Source organism: Puntigrus tetrazona, unplaced genomic scaffold, assembly GCF_018831695.1.
Source record: "Puntigrus tetrazona isolate hp1 unplaced genomic scaffold, ASM1883169v1 S000000520, whole genome shotgun sequence".
Taxonomy (NCBI): Eukaryota; Metazoa; Chordata; class Actinopteri; order Cypriniformes; family Cyprinidae; genus Puntigrus; species Puntigrus tetrazona.
The window spans coordinates 69569-82201 of record NW_025048156.1 but is presented as its reverse complement, the minus strand read 5'-3'; the positions used below and the strand labels follow the sequence as shown (position 1 = coordinate 82201).

Below are 12633 nucleotides of genomic sequence, written 5' to 3'. Positions count from 1 at the left end.
ACCAAGTACGAACAGCATGGGAAGGTTCTTAAAGCCAAGCGTACTGGTAGACCAAGGAAGACATCCAAGCGTCAAGACAGAAAACTGAAGGCCATATGTCTTGAAAACCAAAAATGCACAACAAAACAAGTGAACAATAAATGGGAGGAAGCTGGAGTCAATGTATGTGACCGAACTGTGAGAAATCGCCTAAAGGAAATGGGATTTTTTTATACAGAAAAGCTAAAAGAAAACCATCATTGACACCTAAACAGAAAAGAACAAGACTGCAATGGGCTAAGGAGAAGCTATCATGGACTGTGGATGACTGGATGAAGGTTATGTTCAGTGATGAGTCACAAATCTGCATTGGACAAGGTGATGATGCTGGAACTTTTGTTTGGTGCCGTTCCAGTGAGATTTACAAGGAAGACTGCCTAAAGAAAACATCCAAATTTCCACAGTCCTTGATGATATGGGGCTGCATGTCAGGCAAAGGCACTGGGGAGATGCCTGTGGTTACCTCTTCAATAAATGCACAAGTTTACATTGACATTTTGGACAGTTTTCTTATCCCTTCAATAGAAAAGATGTTTGGGGATGATGAAATTATTTTCCAAGATGACAATGCATCGTGCCATAGAGCAAAAACTGTGAAAGCATTCCTTGGAGAAAGACGCATCCAGTCAATGTCATGGCCTGCAAATAGTCCAGATCTCAAGCCAATTGAAAACCTGTGGTGGAAATTGAAAAAAATGGTCCAAGGCAAGGCTCCGACCTGCAAAGCTGATCTGGCAGCTGCAATCAAAGATAGTTGGCACCAGACTGATGAAGAATACTGCTTGTCACTCATCAAGTCCATGCCTCAGAGACTGCAAGCTGTTATAAAAGCCAGAGGTGGTGCAACTAAATACTAGTGATATGATTTGACTGGTTTTTGTTTGTCTGTTTTTCATGATTCCATATTTTTTTCCCTGTGCTTGCACTATACAAGTATCATTTGTTGACTATCACAATGTTTTTTCTTCATTTCTTTTAGTGTTTCTGAATGCCAAGAAGTTGCACTTTGGAATGACTTCATGATTGTTTCATGTTTGTGATCTGAGTTTGTTCTACAGAATGAAATGTCTGAATGAGTGCTCGTCCAAGACTGGTGATTCCATACTTTTTGCCAGGGGTTGTAGCATGTATACTCACGTAACACACAGGAAAATAGTGACATGTCTTGAACAATGTCTTGAACTCTTCAACTCTTGAAGGTGGTCTTGATTCAGTTCAACAGCTGCTTGTGACTCTTAACAGCAGCACCCAAGAAATAAACTCAAAGTCACTGACCACTGATTTTTATTATTTTTTCTGTTTATGATAAATTAAAATAAATGTTTATATTTATATTCATCTCCTGTGTGTATAGTGTGGATCACTGTGGACAGTTCCGGATTATTAAAGGACCTCAGAAATGTAAGACACACTAACTTATTATGGCTCTGAAAACATTTTTGATAAAAAGACTACAAATTAGTAATGCTTTTGCCGAATTATTGGGGGGATTTCCATATTTCATTTAAACTAAACAAAAACTTTAATATTGGCTTATCAGCTAGCCAAAATCATTTTAGGATTTTTAAAAAATAAAATAGTTTTTTATATTGTTGTAATATGTCAAGTTAATCAATGTTTTTAGATTATAATGTGGTTTTTAACATGAATCATAAAACATAAATCCAAACTACTGCACTATATTTGTAAATGCAACTGTCAACTGACTCCATTCTTGTGTTTAGATGCGTGCGATCTCACACTGGATTTAGACACGGCAAATAATTTCCTATCTCTGTCTGAGGGGAACAGAAAGGTGACAAATGTGAAAGAGAAACAGCTGTATGATCATCATTCGAAAAGATTTGAGTGTCATCAGATTCTGTGTAAAGAGAGCATGTCTGAATGTTCTTACTGGGAGGCTGAATGGGGCGGAAACAAAGTTAAAGTCTCAGTAGCATATAAAACAATTAAGAGGGAAGGATGGAGTGATTACTGTTTGTTTGGACACAATAAAAATTCCTGGAGTCTGGAATGTTTTGATGACAGTTTCGCTGTCTCTCACAATAATAAGCACAGAGTAATATCCGCTCCTTCGTGTCGTTCTAACAGAGTAGGAGTGTATCTGGACTGGTCGGCTGGCACTCTGTCCTTCTACAGCGTCTCTGACACACACACACTCACACACTTACACACGTTCAACACCACGTTCACTGAACCCCTCTATGCTGGATTTGGGTTTTATAATATTAATACTTCGGTGTCTCTGTGTGAGATTAAACCGCGTCCTGTGAGAAACACAGCTGAATAAAGAAACACAATCGATCTCATTTTAAGGCACACGCCTGTAAGTTCTTTCTCTTGTGTAATCTTATTTTTAGTGTATATACGATCAGGGGTCTCAAAATCACAGTCAAACTGATTGTTCAATGGAGTTGAAGATGAGGAACAAAACCATGTAGAGACCAGATAATCAGGAGGGTTTGAGGATCACTTATAGTTGTTTATAGTTTTGAATATAAGTGAATATTTTTGCACTTTGTCTATTTTTTTGTTTCTTGTATCTGTTTATCTGTATCTTTGTCTTTCTGTTGCACTGTGGAACTTTAATCACCAAAACAAATTCCTTGTATGTGTTAACATACCTGGCAATAAAGCTAATTTTTATTTCACGAGCTGATATTTTATCCTCATATTGTGTATTGTGCTTTCTAATCTTTAGCATCATTTAACAGAACATCAATAATTTAAATGCCTATTAGAATTTGTTTATATATATTATATATGTATAATATGTATAATTCAATGCTTATAGTAATTAATGATCAGTAAAAATATTTTTCATGTCTGTTTATCACTCAATATGACTGTTATCATTCAAATACTGTTAGATTAATAATATGTCAAATATTTATTCTGAGTTTAAAAGTCAAGTAGTTTTAATGGTAAAATAAAAAACTAATGCAACATTGTTTTTTCTTTTCTCAAGAATCAATAGAACAGTTTTGCTATATTAACCTATATCTATATATTATATATAAATATTTATAAACTATATTAACTATATAAACTACAACTAAATCTTCCACCTTTTGAATTTTTTGGGAGACCTCTGATATGAAAATAAAAAAATGTTAGAGATTTTAATTCAGTATATGTTTTAGGTATATTTTATTGTAATTTTGAGCTCTTTTGAGTTTCAGTGATTTTTCTAATTGTCTCAACAAATGTAGGGAACATCTAAGTTTTCATTTGCAGGGTTTAAAACTTCTGTAACCCATAGCAATCATTTTTATATGTATACATGCATTAATCATTCAGTTATGATAAAATAAGTAATATTTTATTAAATATGTAAGTTTTAAATACTAGCTCAGTTAACATTTGTAGTATAGTAATGATAGTGGTGTAAATCTTATTTGCATAAAAAAGTGATATTATAAATACTGTAAACGTATATAGAAGGTAATATTTGTATTTCTCTGGTTCTCTGCACTGACTTTTAGCACAAGCCGGAAGTATCTATGCACGCACTCGCAAGACAGCAACATAATAACATCAAACATCATATCATAAAAATAGACACCTGGCAGTCTGATGTACTTACAAAAAGATTTTTTTTCATCAGAGGAGAATATCCAGCGTTTTATGTTTATTATATCAAAGCATGTATGCATTTGTAAAATGAAGCCTTTGTAAAGGTAAATATGCAAAAAAAAAAAAAATGCAAATTTAATTTTTAAAAGCTGAGAGAGCACTGATGGAAACATTTCTTCAGAGTAAATTTACACCAAAAACCTTAGTGATGCTTTGCAGTTGTGGGGATATTTTGCATGGAATATTGTCTGCTGCTAAGAAAAGTTCACTGTATATCTTAGTAATAAATATAATCAATTACAGCGATTTATTTATTTACGTTAAACGCATCAAATATTACATATACATTTCCATTACAGGTTTAGGTCTTAAATTTAATATGAGGTTGTATGAAAAAGGTATTAGTGTTAAATTTAACTATTATTTATATTCATGATTTCTAGTATTTGCACATGCTTTACATTTTTATTTCGATGTTGTAATTAGCAATTCATTTAATTATGTTTTTTGAGCAGACTTCCTAAGTGACAGCATTAAAGTTTCTTATAGATCAGTTTATCTGTGTCTCCCGCGCTCCATCAAGCCACGCCCATAAAAGATGTCACCACCCAAATGAATGCACTTTAAATGAAACATATGCCCTATAACAGATGTTTGTGTGATATTATTGCTGTTGAAAGATCCTCCTGCTATTGCTCAAATAACAGTCCAATCTGAGCAAAAGCGCTTTTTTGTCCACGTTGAAACGCTGATTTTTTATTTCTTCTGGGATTTTAGTTTGACTAGCGAGCGTACTGTGAATGAAGATGATCTTAATTCAGTTTAGCTTCTTGTGAATCAACAGCAGCGTGAGAAACAGTCTCTGATCCCAAAACGGCAGTTCAAAGGTAAATTCAGAAACAGAAATCAGAAACATGAGCCAAAAACAGATCTTCTGATGCTGACAAAGAGCTGAATTACTCTCTGTGTCTCCCACCACTCAAATACATAAGAAATATGAGCATTAATAACAGCATTTACAGTCTAAGCAGCCATCCATTTGCAGTGAAAATAGCTAGTTCTCTTAGAGACAGATGCTATTTACACTAAGTAAAAATAGCTATAGATTTACACTATGTTAAAATAGCAAGATTTTCTGCTCTTTTCTACTACTTCGTGTAAATAATGGCAATTTTATCCACCTCAATATTGTAGTACATTATACAGTATGCAATGATAATTTATGTGTAAATATTAACTTTAATTCTAATTATTAAATGCATGCCACGTTTGCCACCTCATTGGGGCAATAAAGCCATCCATACTCCTACCCTAGACCTGATTTTGCTGAACTCGACGTGTTCCTGAATCAATATATTTGTTGCCCCTTGAACAACACTGGGATTAGCCAATCAGCTTTAAAGAGCCAGTTTATATTTTCTGTGAAGTTTAGCTTTACAATCAGCGTTTGAACCGTCACAGAAACCTTTTATATCAATCGGGTTTTAACCGATCGTTGTTTAGTCGCTTTGCTGAATATTTTGAATTAAGGGCACTGGCGCTAGATCATCCAGAGAGATTTCACGAGCATCTTCAGGTTCTGACTGGAAGATGTTCCTGAGAGTCTGAACATAGCGGAGATCAGTGGAGTAGAAAGGAATCAGCAGGAAAGGACACGGCTGTGGGTTTGTATGCATTGGAAACTCCTGGAGTCTAAACTATATTGGTGACATATTCCTGGTCAGTAATGGACACACACACACACACATGTCTCTGCATCCTCTATCTGGCCGGCTGGCACTCATTCACTGAACCCCTCTGTGCTGAAATTAATTTTTGCTGTTCTGGTAGTTCAGTGTCTCTGTGTGAGATTAAACAGCTTTCTGTGAGAAACAACTAAGACACGCACACAAACACACACAACACACACACACACACACACACACACACATTACCTCTCTTTTGAACTCTTTCTACTTAATTCTACTTTCATTACACTAAGACCTAACTTTTATGTATCATCTTATTTTTTTTTAATTTGCAAGAGAAGTACAGTTCACTATTTATGACACCTTTGACAGATCCTCGCTGCTCTCTTCTGCAGTATATAAATGGTATTTTTGTCAGATTTATTGGTATTTTTCTGTACCTCAAATAACGTATGGCACCGTGAGAGAATGATACGATCAGTTCTGATTTATTACATTTCATTTTGCATTACGTATTGCAATTATTTGAGACATTTCGGTTTTCACGTTAGTAATATGTGATTTCCGATGCAATTTTATCACTCCAAAAATGCAGTGTCATCCACTTTATTTCTTCTTTATTAATCCTAATGTCTACTCTGTTATTGATTTGCTGTTAACATCGAAACATTTCCTCAAAATTACAATCACAGAAAAACTGCTTGTTCAGTTGAAGATGCGGCTCAAACTCATGTCAGATTTAGAAACTGTGTTTCCCGAAAGCATGGTAAGCTTAAGTGGCTCGTAGCCCTTTTGGTTTCAGTGGGTCTAACACTAATTTTTGGCATGCAATTACTTGCAGAATATCATGTTATGACTTTAAAACTATATTAATACGCTGGGAGATGCCCAAACACATGCACTACACTGACTAAAATTCAAAAAGTGCAAACATAATAGGACCCCTAAGGAGCTCAGGCCTATAGGCTGAACTTTGTCATTCAACTGAACTATGCTTCAACTATTTTTTAACACTTCATCTACCTCGTATGCTCTTAATCTGCAGATGCGTGTCCTTCAAAGCGTGCAGTTTTCTACTGTACCTTCTCAGGTGATATCAGTGGTGTGACCAGATGTGTTTTCAACAAAGGCAGACTACCTTATATTTAATTGTTAGATCAATATTATTGCTAGGGGCAATTTAGTAGACTCTGGACACTGATCTTATAAATCACTTCTGCGCGTGCATATCATCACCAGGAGATGTCAGTCGTGTATTAAACGTGAGACACGTCCGACTTTACAAACGTAGTTATATGTATAGCTTATATTTATTACTTTCGTATTTATTATATTTGGTGTAGTTTTAGTTTTTACGTCATTCACACGTCATTTAAATATAAAATAAAATAAAAACTACAAAAAAAAATGGATGCATATGTTTTCAAAATGAATAATAGCTATTCATTTTATTTCGAGTAACGATTTTTTTTTTCTAATTTTTAGAGTTGTATGCATTGAACATTGCATTGCATTGAAAGTTTTTTTGATCTGTGAAGTCTTTTGTTGTTTAAACTTGATACACCTGCTCTCTCTCTCTCTCTCTCTCTCTCTCTCTCTCTCTCTCTCTCTCTCTCTCTCTCTCTCTCTCTCTCTCTCTCTCTCTCTCTCTCTCTCTCTCTCTCTCTCTTTCTCTTTCGTCAGGTGGCGCTGTGTGTTTGGTAATAGCCTAGCAGAGTTAAAGGGGCGGAGCAGAAGTACTGTGTCTCACACACACACACACACACACACACAGAGAGACACGGACCGTAGGCCGTCAGAGCGCGCATACTCTCCAAACACACACACACACACACACTCGCCGAGGAGCCCAGCATCATCCTCCTCCTCCTCCTCATCTTCCCATCGGCGCGTGCACGAGCGCTCAGCATCATCTTTGACAGCCGCGCGAGGGTTTCTCACACAATGAAAGAAACGCGCTCAGCTTCATCTGAAGGTAAGAGCTGGAGTTCAGATCGGCGTCAGGCTGCCTTTACGAACCAGCGCTGCCGGAATTAACCAGCGATACAGTGTTGAGAATCTGCATGTGCGTTTCAAGAGGGGAGACTAATAGAACAGCGTGATAGGCGGCTTTATTTCCCGCGTGGACTCTATAGATTGTATAATACAGGTGTTCTGGTCCAGAGCTGATCTACAGCAGGACGTTAGTGTTGCAAGCTGGAGTCACTGGAGACGCCAGTTTTCACTTTCTTAACAGTTACAGGTGTGCAACCTTCAAAACTGCATCCAGAAATATTACAATCAGTATTTTACTCTGATATGTTGTTCTCCTGTTGCTATATAGATAGTTGTTACTGCTTGTTATATGACAATTATTGTAATTGTTTTTAATTGAAAGTTCGGTATTAAGCATTTAATGTTGCATAATCTGTTTATATATTATATATATATATATATAATATATATATATATATATATATATATATATATATATATATATATATATATATATATATATATATATTATAGTTTTGTTTTTAATCTTTAAACTCGTACAAGGTTTTCGTTCTCAAAGTATCTTGCATGAGCAAATAGAATTACGCGACGTATAGATGTCAAACGTTTTATTTAGTTGTATGTTTGTACGTTTTACTGCTCAATTTGTAGTTGCTTTGGATAAATAATAAAAAAAAAGTATCTGCTAAATGCATAAACTTATGTTTAGCCAGAAGTGCACATACCTTAATGTACAACAGTGTGGAAATGAGTAAAATATATAAAGCAAATCTAAATAAAATCATAACGTGTAAATAAAACTAAGGCAGAAATATAATGTGTTCGGTTGCACCTCAAAGCTAACAAAAGCAATAGTTGTGTTGTTTCGAGGAGATCTGTTTGTGATTGTGTTTGTGTAGATATACAGACAGAGCCATAGAGTTGATTTAAACTGCTGGGCAAGTCAATATCGCACATTTCGTTCCGTTATTGGAAACTAAACGTAGTCGATAGACTGTCGACTTCTTTCCAGAGGTGTGGCTGCATCACATACTTAATTATTTATTACCAAATGTTTCTTGTTTCGTCTTCTCAAAGTGTTTGATTGACACCCTTAATTGAGGAGACACCGTAGATGCACGCCACGCTTTGTCAATCATTGATAATTTCACACGTAGAGTCGTGATCAATGTTGATTTGAAGAAGATCGAGTCTCTCGGCGTTTCCGTCTACTGAATCAAGCTGCTTTTTTTTTTTTTTTTTTCCTCCTCGCAAGCAATCAAGACAATAGTAATTGTGTGTAGCAGCGCTGATCTGATTCATTACGCTGAAATCTATTAATTGATTTGTTCAGGTGATAAGCTCCGATTTACCCGGTTAGTTCATGTCTGTCAGGTGCTGCGATGAATTATTGATGCCGTAGGCTCGGTTCAGATGATAGTGCTGCTGATTGACAGACGCGTGACCTTTGTGGCCGTCGGGTCGTTTTATGTCTCATTTGCTGGAATTCCTCTGTCGGAAAATGTTCAAACGAAAAGCCATCTTTGAATATCCGCTCAAAAATGTTTTTCGGATATTGTGCCGGGCCACTAATTGCCACTTAATGAAGTTAAAGCTTGTTCATCCCACGCTGTCAATCGCCCCTAAAATTTGGAGTCAAAAGTCTAATTGCACAGATGAGTTTGATGAAACGTTTGCTTATCTTCAGCCTAATGTTTTCAAGAGCAAATTTACATTTTCCACAATGAGCTTATATATTTAGAGGTTTGTAAAATCACACAGATGGTTAAAATTGCTGCCAGACCTTCAGCTCTGGTGGCGACTAGACGGGCAGAAGAATGAGACGAATTAGGTGGAGATCTGTCTTGGAAAGGACATTAATTGAGCGCTGTCATCGTGTTGACTCTGGTTTTTAGGTCTTTAGGCTTCGGTAAGTGTTGGAGAGCTTCAGATCCAGCCCGGATTTCACACAGAACCTCTGCAGAGCGACTTTACGCTCATCTTGAAGCGCTCGCCCGTGTTTGAACAGAGTTCAGAAGTGACGAGTGAGTCTAACGAAACCTGTTCGAGGCATATTTCGCAACAAAATGCGTTAAATAAAGCCCATTTTTAGAACATCGTGATTGCATTGCGATATTTTGGTTGCAATTAAAAAAAGTTATTTCGCATAATAGCCAACAAAACAATTTTTTTTACAATTCATAATGTACATTTTGGAGTTTTTTTTTAAAAATGTGTCTTATTTTTTATCATGCTGCTGCTCTGAAAAATCATTTCTGGCTACAGAACTGATTTATTGTCTTTGAGAGGTCGTTAAAAACAGGTTCATGCTGACTTGACATTGAAAACCACGTTAAGTGTCCCCGCGTCCTCTGAGCAGCGCTCTCTAAAATCGTCTGATTAATGACTTCTTCATGATGGACGTTTCTCATTTCTTTAACAGGTGGCGTGTGATTTAGAGGAGAAAAGCGCACGACTGTCCTGTATGATGTGCATCGCTCGGAGACGTTGTGTGGTGAGTGGTTTTATAATTCAGCCTGTATCGGTGCTTTAGTGACTTAATGTGGGAGAGTATTGTGATTAGGAATCAAACAGAGGCAGATTCTGTGCAGATGTTGTCCACGCTGCTTAAGTTATATTAAACCCGGAAAACATTCCTTGAATGCGTTGTGGATGTGATTCGTCACTGGTGGTTTTGTGCTCTCGGGGCCTTTATGGAGATACAGGATGTGGTTCTTTGAGGATGGCGTTGTGGCAGAGATCTCACGCTGGGATCCCCGCTGTGTGACGGTCTTGGAGGAGTCTGTTTCTTTGCCTCTTGCATCCAGACGACTTAACTGGCGCGTGTCAGGATGTATAGCGTGAGATTAGCGTGAGACGCGTAAAGTCAGCAGCGCATCGGGTTCGGAAAATTAGTTCGTCACTACAACATTACGAATTCTAATACAATTTAATACATTTTGCATAGTAACATTGCATTGTTGCAGTTGGTGTAGTTATTTTTGTTGGAAATCTAATGAATCAGTAGTTTGCGTATTACATAAAAACGTAAGACCTTAATTTGCATAATCCAGAGGCTGATGTGTTTTGGTAGGCTTAATTCTAGTTGGGGAAAATACTCACTGGAAATGTGTGTATGTGACAAGATTTCTGCGAAATCGTATTGCGTTGCTTCTTGCACGTTTTGAGACCCATATGCCCAATGAGTGGTGTTGAAAGTGTGTTTGGTTTTATCTGAAACAGATGAACAGTAACCTGGTGATGGTGATGCATTACGTTGGTTGCTGTACGTATCCCAGCAATGTCTAATTATATGTTGAGTAAGTGGCACTAAAAGGTACGTGCTCTATTGCATTTGAGATATAAACTGATCTGTTGAAATAGCCGTGCACTTTCATCTCGCTTCTGCAAGTTTTTGTGCTCTTTTTCATGGCTTAAATGCTCCACGTTGCAATTGCAGTGAGCTCACAAGCAAGTTTTACTACGTCAGAACAGCCAAACATCCAGCGCATGTTCTGTGATGCAAAGATCTTGCACAAAAAAGCCTTTTGAGGACATAACTACTATTATGCACGAAAATAAGTCTTTTGAAACTAACATTCTGTTACTGTAGTCGTAATTTGTGCAAAAAAGAATAAAAGCTGTTGGTGTTTTATTGTTTTGCTGGAGTTTCTATCAGTGGGAAACTGTAGTGAAGTGTATAGGTGTGCAAAATGTGGATGGCGGCATATTTTTCCAGTAAGCAATTGTTGCTCAATTCTCAGCTGATTGTTTGAGCCTTTATGAGATTTGAACCCAGGATCCTTGAGTTACCAGGCCAAGGTTATGAATCACTGAGCTAAAAACAGTTAATTCATATGCTAATCATGATACTATCGCAAATTAATTAGATGTTAATGGTAAAATTAATTAATATTCATATCCAGTATCTGTTTCACGTCTTCTCTATTGTAAGGGTCCTTACATCATCTAGGTTTCGGGGTGATTTAAAGCATCCAAAATCAAACCAATTTTCCGTCGAATCTTAACATTTCCTGCAATCATCATCTCAGTGGTTCTGTTGAGAACTGGGTTTGACTATCTAATGTCTTTATTAATATTCAGTGGCCGTTTCATGTTGTTTCAGTTTTTAAAGAGCTTGTACGTTGATTGAGGTTTAACAGAGTAAATCTCCTGTTTAACCTCCAGTAACCCCCGTTCATCTCCTGAGATGCCCAGCATTTTTTGATATGCTAAAACCGCACCTGCATGCAAGCTGTTCTTTTTACGTTCAGAAAATACGAATCACCGTGAAGTGGATGTTTCTTTCAGATTAGACGGGGCCAATCCGGCTCCTGGAAATCTTTCCTGCTGAGTTTCAGGCCTCCAAAAAAAAAAAATCCGCCTGTAATTTCCAAGCCAACCTGCGGAGCTTGATTATCTGGTTCTGCTGTTTCATTGGAATTGAAACTGAACGATGAAAGAACATGATGCTGCCTTAAAGTCGATGCAGAATTATCAAATTTACAAACAAAAAAGCAAACCCTCACTTATATATATTACATTATATATCATTATGGTCATGGATTTCACATTCAGAACTGGACAAAATTATACTTTGTAATCTAGTAGCCCTTCAGAAAAATACCATAAACCGACCTAAAGTAATCGTCTGGTCTCCCAGACTGACCAAACTGGTCTTTTTTGCTGGATTTAAGTGGAGTTAGACCATCATAGACCATCTCAGATGGGTATATTATTATAATTTCCCCCAATACGTAGCAATCTTTGAGAACTAGGATTGTTTTTTTCGTATCTGAAGAACAAAACAAAGATGGTAAGGCCATGGTGTCTCAAAACGTTTAAGCATTGGTTCTAGGTCAGTATCTCAGATGCTTGTCTATAATAGTATATGTAATCAGTGTGAATAAAGGAACATATTTGCACCCTGTTCACTTTAAGGAGCTGCCGGCTAAAGGTTAATTGCTTTCGCTAATGTTATTGAAGCACCCTTCTAGAACTGGGTCATGTGCGCTCCTTACAAGATGGCCTTTGTGGATGGAAGGAGCTGTTTCTAACTTTATTCCTCAGAAGATTGAATAGGAAGTACTCAAGGTACCGTTTCCCGTTAAAGCAGTAGTTCCTGCAGAAAATACAAAACTCGTCCACCGCGTTGTTCCAAACCTCTTTGAATTTCTTTTTTCTTCGAAAGGCTTTCGAACACGAAAGGACAAAGCCGCGAAAGTATCATAAATTCAGTCCGTGCTACTTTTATGTGAGAAAACAAGGAAACGAAGTAGGCTGCTTTTATGAACCCGCATTGAAAATCAGAACAGAAGTCCTGCAGGTTTGGAGCGAAGTGAACAAACGATGACAG

The 12633-nt window shown here is 37.0% G+C and overlaps 1 protein-coding gene and 1 pseudogene across 10 annotated transcripts in view; both read left to right on the top strand.

The window, feature by feature from the left end:
* LOC122334396 (NACHT, LRR and PYD domains-containing protein 3-like) overlaps positions 1–2711 on the top strand; it is a 31653-nt gene extending 28942 nt beyond the window's left edge. For all 10 annotated transcript variants that reach the window (XM_043232274.1, XM_043232277.1, XM_043232276.1 and 7 more), the window contains 2 exons: positions 1394–1440; positions 1764–2711. In XM_043232274.1, the coding sequence (XP_043088209.1) occupies positions 1394–1440; positions 1764–2329 (613 nt within the window). In that variant the 3' untranslated portion in view covers positions 2330–2711. The remainder of the gene's footprint in view (positions 1–1393; positions 1441–1763) is intronic.
* Positions 2712–7086: 4375 nt separating this feature from the next.
* Positions 7087–12633, top strand: part of LOC122334407 — a 70582-nt pseudogene continuing 65035 nt past the window's right edge.